The sequence below is a fragment of the Lutra lutra genome, chromosome 13 (assembly GCF_902655055.1).
Source record: "Lutra lutra chromosome 13, mLutLut1.2, whole genome shotgun sequence".
NCBI lineage: Eukaryota > Metazoa > Chordata > Mammalia > Carnivora > Mustelidae > Lutra > Lutra lutra.
Genome location: NC_062290.1, coordinates 5,456,475 through 5,482,119, shown reverse-complemented (window position 1 = coordinate 5,482,119; position 25,645 = coordinate 5,456,475). Strand labels below are relative to the sequence as shown.

General features: G+C 39.5%; 1 protein-coding gene across 5 annotated transcripts in view; it reads left to right on the top strand.

Annotated features, from left to right (window-relative positions):
• RIC1 (RIC1 homolog, RAB6A GEF complex partner 1) overlaps window positions 1–25,645 on the top strand; it is a 160,717-nt gene that overhangs the window by 102,283 nt on the left and 32,789 nt on the right. For all 5 annotated transcript variants that reach the window (XM_047700367.1, XM_047700366.1, XM_047700368.1 and 2 more), the window contains 4 exons: window positions 5,353–5,444; window positions 12,786–12,874; window positions 23,158–23,302; window positions 23,949–23,997. In XM_047700367.1, coding sequence (XP_047556323.1) covers window positions 5,353–5,444; window positions 12,786–12,874; window positions 23,158–23,302; window positions 23,949–23,997 — 375 coding nt within the window. The remainder of the gene's footprint in view (window positions 1–5,352; window positions 5,445–12,785; window positions 12,875–23,157; window positions 23,303–23,948; window positions 23,998–25,645) is intronic.

The window sequence follows — 25,645 nt, the reverse complement described above, 5'->3', positions numbered from 1 at the left end:
GACTGTTACTGTATATTGTCTCTGTTCCTTTCTGATCTACTACTTTTAGGGTCTCTCTTTGCTTAGAGGACCCCTTTCAATATTTCCTGTAGAGCTGGTTTAGTGTTTGCAAATTCTTTCAGTTTTTGTTTGTCCTGGAAGTTTTTAATCTCCTTCTATTTTCAATGATAGTCTAGCTGGATATAGTACTCTTGGCTGCATGTTTTTCTTGTTTAGTGCTCTGAATATATCCTGCCAGCTCTTTCTGGCCTGCCAGGTCTCTGTCTGCTGCCAATCTAATATTTTTACCATTGTATGTTACAGACTTCTTTTCCCGGGCTGCTTTCAGGATTTTCTCTTTGTCACTAAGACTTGTAAATTTGACTATTAGGTGACGGGGTGTGGACCTGTTCTTATTGATTTTGAGGGGGGTTCTCTGCACCTCCTGGATTTTGATGCTTGTTCCCTTTGCCATATTGGGGAAATTCTCTCCAATATACCTTCTGCTCCCCTCTCTGTTTCCTCTTCTTCTGGAATCCCAATGATTCTAATGTTGTTTCGTCTTATGGTGTCACTTATCTCTCGAATTCTCCCCTCGTGGTCCAGTAGCTGTTTGTCCCTCTTTTGCTCAGCTTCTTTATTCTCTGTCATTTGGTCTTCTATATTGCTAATTCTTTCTTCTGCCTCATTTATCCTAGCAGTGAGATCCTCCATTTTTGATTGCACCTCATTAATAGCTTTTTTGATTTCAACTTGGTTAGATTTTAGTTCTTTTATTTCTCCAGAAAGGGCTTTTATATCTCCTGAGAGGGTTTCTCTAATATCTTTCATGCCTTTTTTGAGCCCGGCTAGAACCTTGAGAATCATTCTGAACTCTAGATCTGACATATTACCAATGTCTGTATTGATTAGGTCCCTAGGCTTTGGTACTGCTTTTTGTTCTTTTTTTTTTTTTTTTTGTGGTGAATTTTTCCCCCTTGTCATTTTGGCCAGATAAGAGTATATGAAGGAGCAAGTAAAATACTAAAAGGGTGGCAACAACCCCAGGAAAATATGCTTTAACCAACTCAGAAGAGATCCGAAATCGTGAGGGGGGAGAAAGGGGATAAAAAGAGGTTCAGAAAGAAAAAAAAAATTAAAAAAAAATAAACAATTAAAAGAAAACGAATAAAGAAAAAATATAAAAAAGAAAAAAAATATATATATATATTAGATAAACTAGTTAAAAAACGTTAAAAAAGAAAAGGGTAAAAGTTAAAAAAAATTTGGCAGAAGAAGAGAAAAAAAAATTGAAAAAGAAAAAAAAATTAAATTAACTGCAAGGCTAAAGAATCATGGGGAGAAAGCCATGAGTTCCGTGCTTTGCTTTCTCCTCCTCTGGAATTCCGCCGCTCACCTTGGTATTGAACCTGCACTCCTGGTAGGTGAACTTGGTCCTGGCTGGGTTTCCCGTTGATCTTCTGGGGGAGGGGCCCGTTGTAGTGATTCTCAAGCGTCTTTGCCCCAGGCGGAGTTGCACCGCCCTTACCCGGGGCCGCGCTGAGTCATCCGCTCGGGTTTGCTGGGTTTGCTTTCGGGAGCTTTTGTTCCCTGAGCGCTTCCCGTAGAGTCCGGAGGACGGGAATGAAGATGGCGGCCTCCCGGTCTCCGCCTGGAGAAGCCGAGAGCCGGGGCCCCACTCCTCAGTGCGCCCTCAGAGAACAGCGCCCAATGACTCCCGTCACCCTGGCCTCTGGCCGTGCTCCGAGCTGACCGAGCCCGCGACCGGTTCAAGGTAACCCCGAGTTTAGAGCTCACTCCTCGGCTGTCTCTGTAGCTGGCTTCCCCGGTCTAATACCTGTGAGCTCTGCGACACTCAGACACCCCCAATCCTTCTGTGACCCTGCGGGACCTGAGGCCACGCTGACCCCGCCTGGGCTTCACCCCGGTTAAGCCTCTGGAGCGATGTCCCTCAGCGGAACAGACTTTTAAAAGTCCCGAATTTGTGCTCTGTTGCTCCGCTGGGAGCCGGGAGCCGGCCCCTCCCCCCGCGGTCTATCTTCCCGTCGCTTTGGATTCACTTCTCCGCCAGTCCTACCTTTCAGAAAGTGGTTGATTTTCTGTTTCTAGAGTTGTTGTTCTTCTTCTCTTCGATCTCCCGTTGGATTTGTAGGTGTTTGCAATCTTTAGATAAGCTATCTAGCTGATCTCCCGCTACCTGAAGTCCTCTCAGCTGCTACTTCCGAGTCCTGTAGTTTTTTCCAGAGAATATATATCTGGCTGGCCCAATATTCTGGGTTTTAAGTTATGGCGGTGTTAAATTAGAGGGTCTGCATTCACTTATCTGTGTTGTCAGTGTGGTCGGTCCAGAGACCACTAGGGTTTTCTATTTTGTTTTTCTCTGAAGAAAAATCTCCAGTTTTCTGTTTGAGGGAAGGTGAGGTATTTCTTAGCTGCTCAGATTGGGAAGATATTATGGGAACCCAGCTGTTGCCTAAACAGGCTTTAAAAGTCTGAAAGTCCTATTACTTTTAGTTTAGCCTTTCTGAGAAATCTCAATTCTCAAGCCTTTTTTGCATCCTACAATGTTAATTTAGTTGTTTCTCAACATTCTTGAATGCAGGTTAAGGATTCTACTCATCCATATGCTACCTAGCTTTTAAAATTTTCTCATACTTCCTCCTCTCCCGTTCATTGTCCTTGTCAGTTTATGCTGTTGAAAAAATCTTCTCTGTTTGAAAAGTTGGGGCTTTAAGAGTTAGAGAAGCTAAGTATTCATATTCAGTGTACTCTCTTTAACTGGAAAAGATTTTAAGTTTTTGTTTGTTTGTTTTTAGAAAGAGAAAGAGAGCATGAGCAGGGGGAGGGGCAAAGGAAGAGGGAGACTTCTCCCTTCTGAGCAGGGATCCCTACATGGGGCTCAATCTGAAGACCCCTAAACCATGACTTGAGCTGAAGGCAGATGCTAAACCTGCTGAGCCACCCACAGGTGCCCCAGATTTTAAGTTTTTAAGGGCATATTGTTTTCTGTGTAGTATCAGCTTTAGTATTCCTAAAACTGTTTTTCATTATCATCTTTATCACATCATGAAGTATTAAATAGTACATTTGTGGTAATATGTCAATATATAAAAACAAAAATAAACTTTTGAAGAATTTAATTTTTTTACAAAGTATATTTGTAATTATGTTTGGGATTTAAATGTTTTTATTGAAAACAAAAGTCTGAGAGGTGAAAAGGTGACTCATTTCTGAGTCTCAGCTTTTATCTTTTTTTTTTTTTTTTTTTTTTTAAATTTTATTTGTCAGAGAACACGCACGAGCAGGGGAAACTGCAGTTGGAGGGAGAAGCAGGCTCCGTGCTGGGCAAGGAGCCCAATGCAGAACTTGATTCCAGGACTCTGAGATCATGACCTTTGGCAATTGCTTAATCGGCTAAGCCATCCAGGCACCCCATAGCTTTTAATCATTTTTCATTAGTATTTGGTTAAAGAAAATTTTCCAGGAAACTAAGAATAATGAAAAGCAGATGGGCATTATCAAATAAGTTAGAAAATACAAATTAGGGGAATATGTATGTTTACTATTGGTAATTGGAAAATAAAATAATGACCTATTTATATGTTACATATATATATATATATATACACACACACATATATATATGCATTATTTAGGTGCTTTGTAAAAATTTTGTTTGGCATTTTTGATGCATTTAACAGATGTGTTAAAGTATGTCAGATTATGCCACTCTTCTGTTCAGAACCCTCTTATAGTACTAAATAATTAGGACAGACCTACTGAAGACAACTAGAAAAGCTGGAGAAAAATTTTTTTAAATGTGCCTCAAGGCTTTGGAGAGCTAGCAAGTCTGCAAAGAATCACCGGGCAAGGGGGGCAGAGGCCTAGTGAGCTAAGCCCAGTGTGTGAGGTTACAGTGAGCATGAACAGCAGGGCTATACATGGTGACTTGATGACTCTCACAGATGTGCTAAGGGAAAGCAGCTAGACATGAAAGATTATGTGCTATGATTTTATTTTATGTAAAATTAAAAATAAAAACATAGACCATTTTAATTAGAGTTTATATGGTTGCATATTCTTCGTCTAAAGGAAAAGAAGGACGTGATTACCAATCTAGTCTGGATATTGGTTACTTCTGTGGGGTGAGGGGATATTGATCAGGAGGAACACTGTTGGGGGCTTTTAGATTCTGATAATTCTTGGCCTTAGTGCTCGCTCATTCCACAGGTGTCTACTTTGGGATATTACTGAGATGTACAGTCTTGACTTTTTGTATTCTTCTCTAATGTATTATTCATAATGGAAAACTTATTAAAAATTGAAGATACTTCAGTGATTCCCTATATATAAATTAAAGGAAAAGCCAAGGAAGTTTTTATTGTGTATTGTAAAGCCCTGTAAATTTGGCCTTGTTTTACATCTGTTACCTCATCTACTTCTACTTCTCCTTCCCTCCTTGCACTCCACTCCATCTGCATGGGCTTCTTTGATCTACACTGAACATGCCAGAAATGCTACACAGTAGGGCCTTTGTACTTGGTATATCTCCTTGAGTACTTTCCTCAAAATACACCTGCATGGGAAAAACTGGTTAATATTGTATCCTTCTCCCATACTGTTTCCTATGATTGCTTTATTATTTTTTTCTGTAGTACTTATCAGTCTCTACAACACTGTACAACTTTTTTTTTTTTTTTAAACTTGACAGCCTCCTAATAAATGGAAGGCAAAGATTTTGGCGTTTTTGAATACCTGCCACATCCTTAGCACCTAAAACAGTGCTGGGTGAATAGTGGGCACCTGGAAAATACTTGCTACAGAAATCAGTTAATTTTAATCTAAGCAGTGGTTCAGGGAAATAGTGCTCAGTGCTACCTTTACCACTTTTTTTGTCATCTAAAATAGTTTGTAGTTTTACTGAAAAACAAAATTCCTACAAAAAAGGTAATAAATATGCCATGTTTAGATAATTGATTATATAGCTCATTTGGGAATTAAATAAAGTCTACAGTATTTTATGTTAAACAGAGCTGTACTTATATTGGATCTTACAGTGTTTACTATTGTGATCATCCAAAAATAAAGTGCTATATTGTAGTGTGCTGTGGTTTTGTGCTTATTAAACTAATAGTCATGATGATCTTTGCCTTAGAATTTTTAATCTAAGACATCCTTGATTTGACCAATAAAAAACAGATGGTAGAGCTCAATCTACTCTGTTTTCTATAGTCAAAACAAAATAACATATAAGCTTAATAGTTTCACTTATTGAGTACTTGTTGAATGAAACAGTATGTTTATTGAAGGAAAATTATACTGATTACAGTTTAGTTGGACTTTTAAAACCTTCATTATTGTTTTTTATTATAGCAGCTTCATGGAGTTTGGCCACAAGATGTTGTTGATGGAACTTGTGTAGCAGTAAATAACAAGTATCGACTCATGGCATTTGGTTGTGCAAGGTAATTAATAGAGACTTCTTCATTTTTTTTTTTAAAGATTTTATTTATTTGACAGAGAGATCACAAGTAGGCAGAGAGGCAGGCAGAGGGGGAGGGGGAGAGCAGGGCCCCTGCTGAGCAGGGAGCCCAATGCGGGGTTCAATCCCAGGACCCTGAGACCATGACCTGAGCTGAAGGCAGAGGTTTAACTCACTGAGCCACCCAGGCACCCTGAAATGACTTCATTTTAAGCGTCATTGTCAAAAATAATGGGCTTTTAAAAAATATATTTTTACATATTTTTTAAACATAAAGTGTTCTAAATATACTTGTAAACTTTTTCATGCCTATCATAATTTAGTAATCTGCCTTAATGTAATATTTGAATGCATTTTATTAGATTGAAGCAAACAGATCTAAGGATTTAGAATATTGAGTATTTTAAAGGTGAGCTTTAAAGGTGAGCTTTTCTTCAGTGGTAGGAACTTATAACTTGAGTTACAAGTTGAAAAGATATAGTCAGCCTAAATTTAAGTTCCTTATTACTTAAAAGAGGATTAGGAAGAATTTTTTTTTTTTTTAAGATTTTATTTATTTATCTGACAGAGATCACAGGTAGGCAGAGAGGCAGGCAGAGAGAGAGGAAGGGAAGCAGGCTCCCCGCTGAGCAGAGAGCCCGATGTAGGGCTTGATCCCAGGACTCTGGGATCACGACCCGAGCTGAAGGTAGAGGGAGGCCCTGACCCACTGAGCCACCCAGGCGCCCCTATTTTTCTTTTTTAAAAATAATCCCTCCTTCTGGCTAGTATCCAAAATCTATAAAGAACTTAAACTCAACACTTAAAAAATAAAAAATCAGTTAAGAAATTGGCAGAAAACAACAGAATTCTGCAAAGAACACAACAGATAGCTTACAGACACATGAGAAAATGCTCGACATCACTCATCAGGGAAATACAAATCAGAGTCACAATGAGATATCACCTCACCAGTTAGAATGGCTAAAATGAACAGCTCAGGAAACAGTAGATGTTGGTGAGGATGTGGAGAAAGGGGAACCCTCTCACATTGTTGTTAGGGATGCAAACTGGTGTGGCAACTCTGGAAAACAGTATGGAAGTTCCTCAAAAAGCTAAAAATAAGACTACCCTATGACCCTGCAATTGCACTACTGGGTATTTATCCAAAGGATACAAAAATGCTGATTTGAAGGGGGCACATGCACCCCAGTGTTTATAGCAGCATTATCCACAGTACCCAAACACAGAACCCAAATGTCTATTAAGTAATGAATGGCTAAATAAGAGGTGGTATACATGTACAATGGAATATTACTCAGCTATCAAAAAGAATGAAATCTTGCAATTGCAATGACATGGATGGAACTGGAGTATACTATGCTAAGCAAAATCAGTCAGAGAAAGATACCATATGAGGTCTTCAAAAAAAAAAAAAAGATTTTATTTACTTGAGAAAGAACATAAGCAGGGGGAGGGATAGAGGGAGAAGGACAGGTAGACTCTCTGCTGGAGCAGGCACAGGACTCCATCCCAGGACCCTGAGACCATGACCTGAGCCAAAGTCAAATTCTTAACTGACAGAGCCACCCAGGTGCCCCAAAAAATACCATTTGATTTCACTTATGTGGAATTTAAGAAATAAAACAGATGAACATAGGGGAGAGAAGGAAAAATAAAATAAAAATAGAAGGAGGCAAACCATAAGAGATTCTTAACAGTAGGGAACAAACAGGGTTGCTGGAGGGGAAGTTGGTGGGGGGATGGGCTAGACAGGCGATGGGCATTAAGGAGGGCAGTTGTGATGAGCACTGGGCATTGTGTGCAACTGATGAATCACTAAATTCTACCACTGAAACTAACACTATACGTTAACTAAGTAGAATTTAAATAAAATCTATAAAATAAATAAAATGTAAATAACTAAAATAAAATTTAAATAATACTACACTATATGTTAACTAAGTAGAATTTAAATAAAAATCCCTTTTAAGACATCAGTATTGACATTGCCTTTGAATTTGTGGATGTGCCTTAATGAACAAATTTAAAGCTCACACATAGGATCAATTTCTTGTTTTAATTCTGACAGTGCAAGTTTTAGAAGTAAAATACTGAGTGAGTACAGATTATTCACTCAACAAGTATCTTTGCATCTCTCATGCACCAGGCATAATTCTAAGCACTTGGGATATGTTAGAAAAGAATAAGATAACTGACTTTATCAAGTTTATATTTTAGCTCAAATAAAAAGATTATATTAGAATCTTAATAGTAATACCTTTCAATATGTAGAGTGCTTTTTTAGCTGCAAAACTCTCTTGAATACGAAATTTTATTTTGTCCTCAAAATGAGACTTAGTGGTTCTGTAGAACATACATCTATTATTATTTCTAGCTAAATCAAGTTGAGTATCACAATATTTTGATTAGTGTAAGTAATACATGTTATAAATCATACTCCATAATCTGTGAAGTGGTGAATCCTACATACTGCTTCTCAGGAGATAAACGCAGAAATAGAAGTAAATTCAGCTCAGTATAATAAAGAAAAGTGTATTTTTTTTCTTATTTGTGGATTTGATTTGGTCACATTTTGTTTAGATTTTTTAAATCTATGTTTATTAGCACATTTTGCCTGTAATTTTTTTTCTTACTTGTGTCACAAAGCAAATTGAAGACCTGTTCCTCTCTTTCTGTGCTTGAATGTCTGTTTGAATTTGTCAATGAAGCTATCTGAGCCTAGAATTTTCTTTGTGGGAATTTTTTGATTACTGATTCAATTCAGTTTTAAAAGTAAATTTAAGGTTTAGATTTTTCTCTTTTCCTAAGTCATTTTGACAAGTTAGATTTTTCCAGGAATTGGTATCTTTCATTTTACTGTCAAATAAATTGGCTAAAAATTTAAAATATCCTTTTTAACTTTCATATTATAAAGTAAAAACATACTTAGAGGAAAGTGCATAGTCCAAATACTCAGTTTTACAAATATTACAAACACCCATCTGTTCACAAACTGGGTTAGGAAATAGTGTTGTGAGCCAGCCCCACTACTTCCTAAATCCCAACTCCCATCTCCCGACACACTTAAAAGTAACCAATTTTCTGTCTTTGTGACGATCGTTTCCTTGTCTTTATAGTTTTACCACCCCTGCATGCGATCCTAAAGAGCGTAATTCAGTTTTACCTGATTCTGAACTTTATGGGAATAGAATCATATTCTAAATACATTTTGGGTCTTCTTGCTTCTTTGAGTCAGCATTGTTAAATTCATCCATGCTGTTTGCCAGTGGCAAAAATCATTTTTTGATTGATTTATAGTTTTCCAGTATATGAATATGTCATAATTTATCTGATTTGTTATTTAATGGGCATTTATATTGTTTCTTGGATTATAAATAAAGGGGGAACATTTTCTTACATAACTCAGTGTCTTTGTCATACATGAGAAAATTAATGATACATCCCAAATAAGATCTAATTCTCAATCCATACTCAGACTAACCCAGTTGTCACCAAAATTTCATTTATAGCTCCTTGTTTTAACCAGAGTCAATCAAAATTAATGATTTGTGTTTGGTTATTGTTTCCATGTAGTTGCCTTTTTCCTGTAACAACCCATACACCTTTTTCTTATTTTCATAACATCAACTCTTTTTTTTTTTTTTTTCTAAAGATTTTATTTATTTGGGGGCACCTAGTGGCTCAGTGGGTTAAAGCCTCTGCCTTTGTTTGGCTCAGGTTATGATCCCAGGGTCCTGGGATCAAGCCCCACATCAGTCTCTCTGATCACTGGGGAGCCTGCTTCCCCCTATCTCTCTGCCTCTTCTCTGCCTACTTGTGATCTCTGTCAAATAAATAAATAAAAATCTTTTAAAAAGAAAAAAGATATTATTTATTTGACAGAGACACAGAGAGAGGACACACGCAAGGGGAGTGGGAGAAGGAGAAGCAGGCTTCCTACTGAGCAGGGAGCCCGATGTGGGCCTTGATCCCAGGACCCTGGGATCATGATCTGAGCCAAAGGCAGATGCTTAACGACTGAGCCACTCAGGTGCCCTAGACATCAACTTTTTAAGAGTTCAGGCCAGTTGTTTATAGAATGTCCGGCACTCTAAATGTCTCGTTTCCTCATAGTTAGTTCCTCTAAACCAGCCATAACTGGAACCTTGAAGCTGGTTCTTGCCGAGCCAATCCAGTCAGACATGTGAGCATCTGACAGGAGCAGTGGGGTGGTAGTCCCACACGGCCTGCAGTCAGGGCGGCCTCTCAGGGCTGCTAGGGCCAGATGGGAGAGCCCACCAGAGGTTCTCTGCTTCTTCCCCAGGGCAGTGAAGGTGGAATCTCCGCCTTCGGCCTTTGTCATCTCACTTTTCATCAGTTGGGAGAGTACCAGACCTTTTTTTTGGTGGGCCGGTGGTGATGCTGGGTTGGGGTGGAGGTTTTGTGATTGTCCTTGTGTGACAGAACAGACCAGTGGCTTCTAGGTCTGGTCTTCCAGCTCTTTTCAGGATTAATTGCCCTGAACACTCAACTGTAGCTGCTGTCCTTCGAGTTCTGTAAGAAGCTGACTTTCGTCTAGGATGCCAGTTTGCAAGGGGATCAGTCTTACAACTTACCTGTCCCGGGATCGAGCCCCGCGTTGGGCTCCCTGCTCAGCGAGGAGTTTCCTGCTCCCTCTCCTCCCTGCTCATGCTCTCTCACTATCTCTGTCACTCTCTCTCAAATAAATAAGTAAAATCCTAAAAAAGAAAAGGGGTGGGGAGGTTTGACCAGATGATGGTTAAACATTTTTATCATGTGGTGTTATGTGCAGCACCTGTGGCACCGTGCAGAAATAAGGTTAAGTTGTCCTTGTATTAGTGATACTAAATTTGGTCATTTGTGATTGTAGCCATATCTCTATTATAGAGAGAGCTTGTTTTGCTTTGAGATTAATGAGTGGTGTCTTACGCATAAAGAAATATTTTTCTCTTATAATGGGTGAACGAGAAGTGGAAATAAAAATAATTTAAACAATATAGGCCTTCCAAACCCTCAGATTGTTTTTCAGAGTCCATAGTCTCTCATGGTTCACCTCCCCTTCCAATTTCCCTCAACTCCCTTCTCCTCTCCATCTCCCCTTGTCCTCCATGTTATTTGTTATGCTCCACAAATAAGTATTGGGGAGGGCACGGATTGCATGGAGCACTGGGTGTGGTGCCAAAACAATGAATACTGTTACGCTGAAAAGAAATAAAAAATTTAAAAAAAAAACCAATATAGGCCTTAAAGAATACGGAAAAGGTTAGCTGTCAGTCTTTGCAAGTGTTGACTTAGCTCCTGTTTCTTGCATTAGAAATCGTGGACTCTCCTCACTGACTCGTTAGAGCTCAGCAACCCAGAGTTCCCGCTTGACAGTTGCCAGGTGCAAAACAAAAACCTGTGGGCCACTTAGTGCTGTCTTTCAGCACAGTGTCGAATTGGGCAGGTAGCCTGGAGCAATACCTATTCCCAGGGATTTGGCTTCTGACTAAGCTGGAATGACAAACCAGATTCTCTCTCCCACGTCAGGGAGAAAATGGACAAAAATATGGAAGAGTAAGACAATATGAGTTCGAGACTGAGAACATCAGGCAACAAAGGACACTGGTCCCTGAAAGATAGGAAATAAAACTCTACGAATATCTCAGCTTTAATTACTTTGAGAGAGTTTCTAGGCTGCGGCACGAGGCTGGAGAGACAGAACCTGGCAGGTTGCTTAGGTTGAGTTACAGGGAAGTGAAAATCTGGGGAGACTAAAGCAGCTAGGACTCGGGACAGCCAGCCAGAGACAACAGAGTGGCACAAAGAAGGCACTCCAGAGTGCTGGAGAGGGTCTCTCTTGAGTATTCAGTATGGAAGATCCAGAAAGAGATCCAAATCAAACATTGTAGGAGAAAAGAATAATAAACCTGAAAAACATAGCCAGAGAAATTATTCAGAATGAAAGAGAGAGGAAACAGATTGAAAACCACAGCATCAGTGAGCTGTGCAGTAAGTTCATGTGGCCTCTTAGCGCAGGTGTTTTACTGAGCCCCAGTCCTGATCCTTGAGAAGAGCTGACCTGGCTGGATGTGGGTCAGAACATTAATGTTAGATTTTGATCTGAAAATAGTTCCATAAGCAAAAATGGTATTTTTTGTGATCATCATTAGGTCAATTTTGAAATGTAGCTTAGAAGTAGTATTAGAAAGTTTTTGTTTTGGTTTCTGGCCCTTCCTAAAATTGGCCCTTGTTAAGATTTCTTAAATGAGGGCGCCTGGGTGGCTCAGTGGGTTAAGCCGCTGCCTTCGGCTCAGGTCATGATCTCGGAGTCCTGGGATCGAGCCCCGAATCGGGCTCTCTGCTCAGCAGGGAGCCTGCTTCCTCCTCTCTCTCTGCCTGCCTCTCTGCCTGCTTGTGATCTGTCAAATAAATAAATAAAATCTTAAAAAAAAAAAAGATTTCTTAAATGAAATCATTGTATATACCACTTTCACAAAATAACATATGCCATGTGTGTAGATACAAAAATGGTATTGGGTAGAAAACATAATGAAAATCTGTAAATTACTATCCAGCATGAGAAATAGCGCATTACCAGGGTGGATGCAGCCCCAGCTTCCCCCTCTTCTTTATTTATTTAATTTTTTTGAAGATTTTATTTATTTGGCAAAGAGAGACAAGGAGAGCGGGAACACAAGCAGGGGGAGTGGAAGAGGGAGAAATAGGCTTCCCACTGAGCAGGGAGGCCACTGTGGGCCTCAATCCAAGGACCCTGGGATCATGACCTGAGCCGAAGGCAGACGCTTAACGACTGAGCCACCCAGGTGCCCTGTCCCCCTCATTTAACATCCCTCCTTTTCCACCAGAGATGGTGTGTCCATTAGCTCTTTATTGCATTTTTACCACAAATGTATTTACTATGTTTTGAATGTTTTTGAATAGACGCAGAATTATACTACATATGTATATCCTGGCTGTGTGTTTTAATGCCTGTCGCTGCTGTCCTAGACAGCTGTACGAGCAGAGCACAGTTTATGCTTCCTTTCTCTTGCTGGACACTTCAGGTTGCTGCGGCTGTTGGGCGTTTATACACAGTACTACAGTGAACATTGTGCATGCCTTTTGATAACATAGACAAGAATATTCCTGGGATATATTTAGAGGGAAATTTTTACTGGGTTACAAATATGCATTTGTTCAGATTTATGAGACTGCAAATCATTTACAAAATGGGTTTAGCCTAGTTTATGCTCTTACCAGCAGAACGTAACAGTTCCACAGTAATGCTCTCTATATTTGTATTTTCTTTTTCATTAAAGGCTTTTTTTGTTTTTCGCAGTGGTTCTGTACAGGTTTATACAATAGATAACACCACCGGAGCTATGCTGCTGTCCCATAAACTAGAGCTAACAGCAAAACAGTATCCTGGTGAGTCCTTTTTTTTTTTTTTTTCCTTTAAGTTTTGATGTACAGGTAATGGTGTGGATGGGTAGCGACTGGGGATTTTAAATGATGCATGCTCTCGGTCAAATACAGTTAACATATAACTGTATTTTGCATAGCCCACGTACTAGGATTTCCTGGTACCTAGAAAGGCTCCCAAGGATCCTCCTTTTATTGTTTGATTAGTCTTCTGTGTCCTCACTAGTTTTAGCCTTTATAGTCTTTCTCTGGACTCTGCTCTAGTCTTTTACCTGATTTCATTGCCTTTGTTATTTTATGCCTTCTAATTCAGTTTATTCATTCAGCAAATACTTATGAAATACCTGCTGTAGGCCAGACATTGTTCTAACTAGTGGATACACATCGGTAAACAAAGCAGTCTTTTTCTGAACTCCGTAGGGAATCTTCAGTGGACCCTCATAGGATTAATTCCAAAGTCTGTCATTAAAAGGCTTTTGACCAAAACTAACAGAAAACTCAAGTTACTGTGGTTTAGGTAGAATTTATTTTCTCTGCTAGCAAGAAATCCAAAGGTGAGTTGCTGCGGGCATTTGGTCTTTCCAACATTTGGTCTTTCCTTCATGGCCTCAGGTAGCTTCTGAGCTGCAAGCATTACTCCTGTGTTTGAGTCAAGAAGAAAGGAGGAAATAGGGCATATTTGGTTTTTTGATCAGGAAAGCAAAAGGTTTCTCAGCAGTAGCCCCACCTGTTCCAGCCATCTTCCACTTCATCTGGTTGGCCATCTTTTTTTTTTTTTTTTTAAAGATTTTATTTATTCATTTGACAGAGATCACAAGTAGGCAGAGAGAGAGAGAGAGGAGGAAGCAGGCTCCCTGCTGAGCAGAGAGCCCGATGCGGGGCTCGATCCCAGGACCCTGAGATCATGACCTGAGCTGAAGGCAGAGGCTTTAAACCACTGAGCCACCCAGGTGCCCCTGGTTGGCCATCTTTATGTCTCATTAGCTACCTTAGGATTTTCCTAGCCTTTATGGTAGAAGTGGGCAAGGGAGAATGAGGATGGAAATAGATGTGGCATTAACCAGCCACTGGCGTCTACCACATGATGGCATGTAGGTCTTTTGCTGAATATTTCTGGCATTATTTCTTAGTTTACTCAGCTCTTACTGTCTCCGTACTTTTACCACAGCACCTCTACGTTAAAAGAAATACCAGATGTTCTGTTTATTAGGTAGTTAGGTCTAAATCCTAGTAGCATTTTCAAAAAGTAATACACGTAAATGGAAAGAAAAATAGTATTTTATTTTGATTTGTAAACACTTTTTTGCTAATAGATTGTCTGTGCTTATTGGACACTGTACAGTTTCTCAGACCTTGGAGTCAGATTGGGTACAGTCACCCACATTTCCTGTTCCACATTGATTTTCACATGACACTTTTTCTACAACAACTCCTAAAAAGCCACCTTCACAAAGATGTAACATCATCAAAATAAATGTAGTCACATAATAAAATCTTTAAAAAAAAAAAAAAAAAAAAAAAAAGGCTCCTGGTTGGCTCAGCGGGTTGGGCTGCTGCCTTCGGCTTGGGTCATGATTCTGGGGTCCTGGGATCGAGTCCTACGTCGGGCTCCCTGCTCAGCAGGGAGCTTGCTTCCCTCTTACTCTCTCTCCCTGCCTCTTCACCTACTTGTGATCTCTCTCTGTCAAATAAATAAATAAAATCTTTTTAAAAAATAAATAACCAAAAAATAGAAATAGAAGGAAAACTTCCAAACTCATTTTATGAGGCCAGCATCACCTTGATCCCAAAACCAGACAAGGATCCCAACAAAAAAGAGAACTACAGACCAATATCCTTGATGAACACAGATGCAAAAATTCTCGCCAAAATACTAGCCAATAGGATTCAACAGTACATTAAAAGGATTATTCACCACGACCAAGTGGGATTTATTCCAGGGCTGCAAGGCTGGTTCAACATCCGCAAATCAATCAATGTGATACAACACATTAATAAAAGAAAGAACAAGAACCATATGATACTCTCCATAGATGCTGAAAAAGCATTTGACAAAGTACAGCATCCCTTCCTGATCAGAACTCTTCAAAGTGTAGGGATAGACGGCACATACCTCAATATTATCAAAGCCATCTATGAAAAACCCACCACAAATATCATTCTCAATGGAGAAAAACTGAAAGCTTTTCCGCTAAGGTCAGGAACACGGCAGGGATGTCCGTTATCACCACTGCTATTCAACATAGTACTAGAAGTCCTAGCCTCAGCAATCAGACAACAAAAGGAAATTAAAGGCATCCGAATCGGCAAAGAAGAAGTCAAACTATCACTCTTTGCAGATGATATGATACTATATGTGGAAAACCCAAAAGACTCCACTCCAAAACTGCTAGAACTTGTACAGGAATTCAGTCAATTGTCAGGATATAAAATCAATGCACAGAAATCAGTTGCATTTCTCTACACCAACAACAAGACAGAAGAAAGAGAAATTAAGGAGTCCATCCCATTTACAATTGCACCCAAAACTATAAGATACCTAGGAATAAACCTAACCAAAGAGACTAAGAATCTATACTCAGAAAACTATAAAGTACTCATGAAAGAAATTGAGGAAGACACAAAGAAATGGAAAAATGTTCCATGCTCCTGGATTGGAAGAATAAATATTATGAAAATGTCTATGCTACCTAAAGCAATCTACACATTTAATGCAATTCCTATCAAAGTACCATCCATTTTTTTCAAAGAAATGGAACAAATAATCCTAAAATTTATATGGAACCAGAAAAGACCTCGAATAGCCAAAGGAATATTGAAAAAGAAAGCCAAAGTTGGTGGCATCACAATTCCGGACTTCAAGCTCTATTACAAAGCTGTCATCATCAAGACAGCATGGTACTGGCACAAAAACAGACACATAGATCAATGGAACAGAATAGAGAGCCCAGAAATAGACCCTCAACTCTATGGTCAACTCATCTTCGACAAAGCAGGAAAGAATGTCCAATGGAACAAAGACAGCCTCTTCAATAAATGGTGTTGGGAAAATTGGACAGCCACATGCAGAAAAATGAAATTGGATCATTTCCTTACACCACATACGAAAATAGACTCAAAATGGATGAAGGATCTCAATGTGAGAAAGGAATCCATCAAAATCCTCGAGGAGAACACAGGCAGCAACCTCTTCGACGTCAGCCGCAGCAACATCTTCCTAGGAACATCACCAAAGGCAAGGGAAGCAAGGGCAAAAATGAACTATTGGGATTTTATCAAGATCAAAAGCTTTTGCACAGCAAAGGAAACAGTGAACAAAACCAAAAGACAACTGACAGAATGGGAGAAGATATTTGCAAATGACATATCAGATAAAGGGCTAGTGTCCAAAATCTATAAAGAACTTAGCAAACTCAACACCCAAAGAACAAATAATCCAATCAAGAAATGGGCAGAGGACATGAACAGACATTTCTGCAAAGAAGACATCCAGATGGCCAACAGACACATGAAAAAGTGCTCCATATCACTCGGCATCAGGGAAATACAAATCAAAACCACCATGAGATATCACCTCACACCAGTCAGAATGGCTAAAATGAACAAGTCAGGAAATGACAGATGCTGGCGAGGATGCGGAGAAAGGGGACCCTCCTACACTGTTGGTGGGAATGCAAGCTGGTGCAACCACTCTGGAAAACAGCATGGAGGTTCCTCAAAATGTTGAAAATAGAACTACCCTATGACCCAGCAATTGCACTGCTGGGTATTTACCCTAAAGATACAAACGTAGTGATCCGAAGGGGCACGTGCACCCGAATGTTTATAGCAGCAATGTCTACAATAGCCAAACTATGGAAAGAACCTAGATGTCCATCTACAGACAAATGGATAAAGAAGATGTGGTATATATACACAATGGAATACTATGCAGCCATCAAAAGAAATGAAATCTTGCCATTTGCGACGACGTGGATGGAACTAGAGGGTATCATGCTTAGCGAAATAAGTCAATCGGAGAAAGACAACTATCATATGATCTCCCTGATATGAGGGAGAGGAGATGCAACATGGGGGGTTGAGGGGGTAGGAGAAGAGTAAATGAAACAAGATGGGATTGGGAGGGAGACAAAGCATAAGTGACTCTTAATCTCACAAAACAAACTGAGGGTTGATGGGGGGAGGGGGTTGGGAGAGGGGGTGGGGTTATGGATATTGGGGAGGGTATGTGCTATGGTGAGTGCTGTGAAGTGTGTAAACCTGGCGATTCGCAGACCTGTACCCCTGGGGATAAAAATATATGTTTATAAAGCTGTAAAAAAAAAAAAAAAGAAAAAAGAAAAAAGAAAGGATGAATACCCAAGTTTTGTAGCAACATGGACGGGACTGGAAGAGATTATGCTGAGTGAAATAAGTCAAGCAGAGAGAGTCAATTATCATATGGTTTCACTTATTTGTGGAGCATAACAAATAGCATGGAGGGCAAGGGGAGATGGAAAGGAGAAGGGAGTTGAGGGAAATTGGAAGGGGAGGTGAACCATGAGAGACTATGGACTCTGAAAAACGATCTGAGAATTTTGAAGGGGTGGTGGGTGGGAGGTTGGGGGCACCAGGTGGTGGGTATTGTAGAGGGCACGGATTGCATGGAGCACTGGGTGTGGTGCAAAAATAATGAATACTGTTATGCTGAAAAAATAAAAAAATTAAAAAAAAAAACAGCAGGAGAAAAATAAATAAATAAATAAATAAATGTAGTCACAGCCTAATATAGCTGTGAACTGCCTGAGCTAATAACTTACATTGTGTCTAACAGATACTATATATCACTGTATTTATTTGATATTGTCTCTTGAAGATTGTCTCATGGTATCCCGGATACCCTGCACACAGACCTAGGAACTGCAGTCTGACTCTTAACCAAACCACCTGCAGATTCTTGAGAGGGTCTACGTATATTGGTCTTTCAAGATACAGCTTAAATGAAATCTCGTTTTATGAACTAGACAGAATGCTATTCCCTCCTGTGCCTCAGTATATTTTGCATATACTATCTTTCTTATCATTGTTAATGTTTTATTGAACTTACCAACTTACAGGTCTTATTTTCTGCTAGCTTCAGGGTAGGAATGTAGGATTTTCCTATCTCTTCGTACCGAGTGAGTTCAGTTTAGTGAGAGGCATAGTTAACGAGCGTGATGAATGCATCAGTATGTTTTTAAGCCAGTGACCTTTGCACAATTGTTTTAACAGGCAGTTAGAATCTCATTACTACGTTTTATGAGTTTGATACTATACTTTGTTGTGTATGTGCATTAATAATTGGGACCCTTTTCAGACTGTGTTCTGTTCCTCTCCCAAATTTAGATATGCTCCTGTATTAAGAATAATTGCTCATTAGAGGGTATTATGCTAAGTGAAATAAGTCAATCAAAGAAAGACAATTATCATATGCTCTGTCTGATACGAGGAATTTGAGAGGCAGGGCGGGGAAATGCGGGGGGTAGGGATGGAAAAAATGAAACGATGGGATCGGGAGGGAGACAAACCATAAGAGACTCTTAATCTCACAAAACAAACTGAGGGTTGCGGGGAGGGAGGAAGGGATGGGGTGGCTGGGTGATGGACAGTGGGGAGGGTGTGTGCTCTGGTGAGTGCTGTGAAGTGTGTAAGCCTGATGATTCACAGACCTGTACCCCTGGGGCAAATAATACATTATATGTTAATTTAAAATGAAGAAAAAAAAATAATTGCTGTATAACTATACAAAGTTCTCTGATGTTTGGGTCAAAAAAAAATGTCAAAAAAATTGAGGACACCCATCTAAATCTAATCCAATAATAAAAATTCTCATGAGCCTCAAGGAGAAAGCTAAGGTATCTCATGTCAGAATCTTAGGAAACATTAAATACGTAACTGTTAATGTTGACTTAGTATTACCCACATCTATACCAGTATTTTTCCCCATCGTGTCTTTTTAATACCTCACATCTTCCACTTGAGACCATTTTCTGTGTGCAATACGTCCTTCAGAATTTTCTCTAGTGAAGTTTTTTTATGATGATAAACTTAATTTGGGGGGGAAGGGGTGGGGTCTGAAGATGTATTTATTTTGCCCCTGTAATTTAATTATGGTTTAACTTGTTATACCGTTTTAGATGGACAGTTACTGTGTGTACATTGAAGTTGTTCAGGTACCGTCCAGTTTCAATGTTGCTCTTGGGATCTCTGGTCAAGTTGTGTTTCCTTTTCAGGAGATTGAGTTTTTTTCTCTTTGTTTACTTTTAAGATTTTTTCTTTGTCTTTGGGATAGTTTCACTGTGATTTGGAAGGTGGAGACTTTTCTAATTTTTTTTCTTTTTTTTTTTTAAATCTTGTTTGAGATTCAGACATTCTGGATCTGAGAATTCATATTGTCCAGCTGTTCTGGAAGATACTCAACCATTATCTCTCTGCATATTGCCTCTTCTTTAATCTCTTTCTCTGGAAGTTTAATCAGACTTGCATTGTACTGTTTACAGGTTTGGTTGTTTTTTGTTTTTTTTTTTTTTTTTTAAGATTTTATTTATTTATTTATTTAATTTATTTGACAGAGATCACAAGTAGGCAGAGAGGCAAGCAGAGAGAGAGGGGGAAGCAGGCTTCCTGCTGAGCAGAGAGTCCGATGTGGGGCTCCATCCCAGGACCCTGGGATCGTGACCCGAGCTGAAGGCAGAGGCTTTAACCCCCTGAGCCACTCAGGCACCCCTGTTTACAGGTTTCTTAACCTGCCTTTTAACATTTTTCATTTTTTTGTTTCTCTGGACTATATTCTAGAAAATTTTTCCCTGTCTTCTGGTATGCTTGTTCTCTCTTCATTTATGTTTAGTATTCTTCTTCATCTGTCCATTTTAATTACTGTATTTTTTATTTCCGGAGTGTTTACTTAGCTTTCTAATCTGTATGCATCCTGCTCCTAGTTTCAGTATTCTTTTATTTCTTTAGGTATTGAAAAATGGTTTTTATATTCTTTGTTAGTCTCAGTATTTGAAACCTTTCTTTCTGAGTTTGGGTTCTCATGAATTTGTTTATATATTTTGGGATTTTTTTTTTTTTTTTTTTTTTTTTTTTACTGAGAGCTATTTAATTTCCTTCAGATTTATTTGAATGCTTTGTGACCTAAATTGAATTTGAGTTCTTCCGAAGAAGATTTATGTGTGTTTAGGGCAAATTATGTAGGAGTACTACATCAGTCTGGAATCCTTTGCATTATATTCTCTATTTGCAATTTTCTTGGAATCATACAAGTTGCACAAATTACATATGAGAGTGAGGACTGACTTGTTTCAGATTCCCGGGGACTTTATTTTCCATTCATGGAAAAAACATGAAAGTATCCTTTGCTATTTCTTTACCTTACACATGGTAGAGTTTATTTCTCATTCTTCCTTACACCATGAATGTAGCCTTCTGTAGCCCCACCCATTAGGTGGTGTCTTCTCTTAGGTACCCTGCCTTGGTCAAGCTCTGAGCTTGCTCTCCGGTCTGTCACGTGCTAGGAGTCATCAGAAATAGAAGTCAGGGCTTCCAGGGTTTGGCAGAAAAATTTAGGGCACAAGCACTTTGTACACTTACTTACCTCTCAGCATTTTTAGTCGTTTGAGGTATTTAAGTATTCTAATTTTTTTTTTTTTTTTTACAGAGTTCACAAGTGGGCAGAGAGGCAGGCGGGGGGGCAGGGGGAGGTGGGAAGCAGGCTCCCCGCGGAGCAGAGAGCCCAGTGCGGAGCTTGATCCCAGGACCCCGGGATCGTGACCTGAGCCAAAGGCAGAGGCTCTAACCCACTGAGCCACCCAGGTGCCCCATGGTTTCTTTTTTAATCCATACTTAGTTTTCCTGCCCAGTAGCCAGCAGCCACGTGGCTACTTTTATTAAACTAATTGGAATTTAAAAACAGTAATAATAATAACACCTTATTTCTTTAGTTGCATGGTCACGTTTACGTGTTTAGTAGTCACATGTAACTGGGGGCTGCCTCTTAGACCAAGCAGGTGGGCAGGTGGGAAGTCGTCACCGCAGGAAGTGCCCCCGCTGCTTCTGTTGGGCAGCACCGCGGGCGGTTCTTGAGGTCATTCTTCCCTCTCAGGCTCGTGGATGCCATTTCTCCCTTTGGTGACCTGCCAACTCTTACTCCCGGGGTCTTTGTTGTGAGAGAATTCTGCCAGCTTCAGTTACATAGGCCGTAAACCTGCTTACTACAGGAGGCTTGTAAGAAGGACTGAACATCTGAAGCAGGGATGAGTTTGTTCACTTCCTTCAGGCCGCGCTGGCTGAGTTTAACCAGCCTCGGTGACTGGGAGTCCTTCCGTCACGCTGCTACCTTCCCTTTGGCCTCTCCGACTTCATGCTGGTCTTAGACACTTTGTCTTCCTAGAGGATGTCAGTCCCCAACTCCCTTGTCATTGCTGGGGCTCATCCCAGCCTTCCATCCCTGTAATTCCAGCCTTTCTCCCCTCCCTGCTTCCAGCCCTTTACTCTCAGCCCAGGTACTAACCAATCTCACTGTAGGTTTTCTCCTTTCTTTTGGCTTCTGGAACTTTTTCTTTCTTATAAGTTCAGCTCTATAACTAAATGTCTGGGTTACTTTTTTAATACTTTTCTCAATACGCAGATTATAGCACAGTCTATGTTCATTATAGGTTGCTATCACCTAGATAAATTTCCTGTAGTCCTGACACGTGAAGATTAGGTTTACCACCACTGATATTTTATTATGGATCTCTGCAACTAGATTTTAATATGTGCATAATGCTTGGAAAGTGGGTATGCATATATGTGCATACATATGTATATTTCATGTGGGGTAGTAAGTATACTGTTTATAACCTCCCCTTTTCAGTTAACATTAACATCCTTCTATGATAGTGAAAACCCATGTTTGTTTCCTTGCACATAGAATTGCATTCATTTTTAACTTCAGTTTGATTTTGTGCTTCTTCTTGGCATGTGTGTATGTATGTATTTATTTTAAAATTTTATTTATTAGAACACATGTGCATGAGCTGGGGGAAGAGGCAAATGGGGAGGGAAAGCAGGCTAAGCAGTGAGCCCGATGTGGGGCTCGATCCCAGGACCCTGGGAACATGACCTGAGCTGAAGGCAGAGGCTTCACCGACTGAGCTCCCCCTCCAGTTGCCCCCTTGGTTTGTTTTTAAATTTCTCTCCTGGACAAGTATAAAGTATAGTAATAAGATATGATGTTTCTTATGTATATTCTCATTTATTTTTCATCTGCCTGAATAACCTGGTTATTCACTATGGTGGGGAGTGCCAAAGTGAGTTTGTCTTCTGTAGACAAAAATCTATATACTTCCCCTTTGTAGTAAATCTTCTGTATTTTATAGCAGAAATGTATTAATGCTGCAAATGAAAAGAATTTGAAGCAAAGTGATATGATAGCTGGTTTTGAATTGCTGACAGGAAATACTAGCATGTTTCATTTAACTCTGCAGTAGGGAAACTTGGGTTTTCCTACACAATGAAATTATGGGATTGAAAGAACAATTACTATTATTAAAAGATGATATGAGGGCGCCTGGGTGGCTCAGTGGGTTAAGCCGCTGCCTTCGGCTCAGGTCATGATCTCAGGGTCCTGGGATCGAGTCCCGCATCGGGCTCTCTGCTCGACAGGGAGCCTGCTTCTCTCTCTCTCTCTCTCTCTCTCTCTCTCTCCCCGCCTGACTGCCTCTCTGTCTACTTGTGATCTCTCTCTGTCAAATAAATAATAAAATCTTTAAAAAAAAAAAAAAAGATGATATGAGCACCTGGAGTCCTCAAGCTGGAGTTTACCTACATAATTCTAATAGAAGATTAAACTTCAATTTATTTTAACTTGGATTCCTTGAGTGGGGAGCATGAAGATAATGGTAGGACACTATTTTACATTTTAAAACACCTGCTTTTTGCAAACTACGTTGACATTTAGTGTTGGATTATTCAAGGGAACATTATCCCCATTTTACAGAAACTGAACTGACCAAAGCCAAAGACTTGTAAAATGACACAATTATAGTTATCCAGGCTGACAGTGGCCCCAAGTGGTTCTCATTTCTTTTCAGTTTCTTGGCAGCCGAGTTTGTTCTGCTTCAATCAAGGCTAATGTGACCTTCTGTGACCTTAAATGAGTAGGTTCATCTCATTATTTGAAGGAGACATATCTTTCTATTCATTTCAACTTGAAAAAATACAGACTGTAAAAATACTGTTTCTGAAGGAATCATTTATTTTTAACTCTTCTCACAATTTCTTAACAGATATTTGGAACAAAACAGGAGCTGTTAAATTAGTCAAATGGTCCCCTGACAACAGTGTTGTAATAGTGACCTGGGAGAATGGAGGCCTTTCTCTGTGGAGTGTGTTTGGAGCCCAGCTGATTTGTACACTTGGAGGAGATTTTGCGTGAGTGAATAAAGACAAGTTTTAGATAAAAATAACTCCATTATCTCCCAGAAAATACACATACACAGAAATTTTGTGTCATACAGCTATCCTTCTGCCTTATTCGATGCTTAACCCCAAGACAATTTGTAAGGTTCAGAATCCGTTTATTCAGAATGTGCTGATTCTCTAAACATCCTTTTAAAACTCATTGTTCATTCCGTAAAATGCATTTGTTTGTTGAATCCCTACTGTATAAATGGTAACATGTTAGATTCAAGGCTAAATCACATACCGTTTTGCCTTCAAGTAGCTTATAATCTAATAAGAGCAATAAGCCATGTACGTGAGTCACTAGTAGGAAATAGAAAATTGCATTATCTTGTTGGGTTGAGATCTCTTCCCACTCCTTAAGGTGCTGTTAACCTCAGTCCTGACAAAATGAATACCCCTTCCCAAACTGCATGATTCTGTCGAGAATCATGGACCTAAAAGACTGTGTGTAGATGATATACTTAGATATATCAACCAGCAGTCTCATGTTTCATGCATTATTATCTATTTCTGTTTTTAAAGGAACAAAATCAATTTGAGTTTTTAAAAACTTAAAGCCAAATATTATATGTAATAGAAGACTTTTTTTAATTGAGCTTCTGTTCTATTTCAGCTATAGGTCTGATGGTACCAAAAAAGATCCCCTTAAGATCAACTCTATGGTAAGTACTTTCTATAAAATATTGGCATAGTGTGGGGCGCCTGGGTGGCTCAGTTGGTTGAGCTTCCAGCTCTTGATCTCAGCTCGGGTCTTGATCTCTGGGTCTGTGAGTTCAAGCTCTGTGGGCTCTATGCTTGGCATGGACCTACTTTAAAAAAGTGTGTGTGTGTTTCTATAGTATGAGAAACTTTGATTTTACTTCTGCCTTTTTTTTTTTTCTCGGCCTGATAAAAATTACGAAACTATTTTAATTTCAGCAGACTCTTATACAGTTCTTGCTTTGATAAAAGTATTTTTAAAAATCAGGCTGTCCAATTTTCAGTACTTACTTGCTTTTAGTTTTGCTTATATGTCTTGGAAGCCCCTGTCATCTTTGTGAACATAGTGACTATTCAAATCAGGCCTTTGGTTTTCCAGAGCATACTTCAGTTCCTTACGTGACTCACAAGCATCCACTTCTCATGGCCTTTTTTCTTTTAACATGATGTGAACTGCTCATTGGGTATTTTTCCGTGAGGGCTTGGACATTATTTGAGCATATTTTTAAAACTTTCTGTAGAGGGGCGCCTGGGTGGCTCAGTGGGTTAAGCCTCTGCCTTCAGCTCACGTCATGATCCCAGGGTCCTGGGATCGAGCCCCACATTGGGCTCTCTGCTCTGCAGAGAGCCTGCTTCCTCCTCTCTCTCTCTGCCTGCCTCTCTGCCTACTTGTGATCTCTGTCTGTCAAATAAATAAATAAAATCTTTAAAAAAAAAAAAAAAAACTTTCTGTAGATACCGGTCAGGAGAATTGAAGTCAATGTTGTAACAGTATTTTTATTACATATTTTTAAGAGTTTCTGTAGAAAACAGTGATGTGTAATCCCTGTCTTTACATAAGAACATTTTCTTATTGTAGCCCTTCTGTGTGTCATCTTTGTGAAGTTAGTGGCTGTGAGGTTTACTCATTGCCCTTCTTCCTTTGCTCCACAGAGGAAGGCATTTTCTGATCTTGGGTTTCTTGAAGAATTAAAACCACCATGGTTGTCTTGGTAGTGGTTCTCAGCACCACCAAGGACCCTACTTGCTGTCTCTTTCCACCTCTATATTTTAAAATAAGTTTTTGAATAAATTATTTCTATAACTGCCCACCAGTGCTTCTGAATGGCATATAACAACCAGTGTTATTAGCCTCACTAAGTTGGTATTTTAATCACAAACTAAGAATGTAAGCATTTCAGTTAACTGTTCAACTTTTATTGTGGGAGAGCAAGACCTCTATGAAGCTTTTGAAATTTAGCAACAATTTATTTTCCCTCTACTATTTTCTTGACCTTGTAGATTATGAATTACTAACCTTTAAAACAAAAACAAAAAACTTGGCCCTGGAGAGTTTATTTGAACCTTCTCATTTTATAAAGGTCGACGTATATATCCAGAGAAAACCAAATAACTTAGCCAAGGTTCTGCAGCAGAGTGGGGCCAGGCTGGAATGAAAACCTAGTCTTGTAACTTCCATTGGCGTGTTCTTTGCTCTGTACAAGACTGCATCTGTTTTGGGTGCTTCTTTGGGTGCTGGGTTACACAGGGTGGGGGGGGTCTTCCTCTGTAAGGAATTTCTTTGTATTTGGGAGGCAGTTAAATTAATGGAGAAGTTACAGAGAGCAGTGG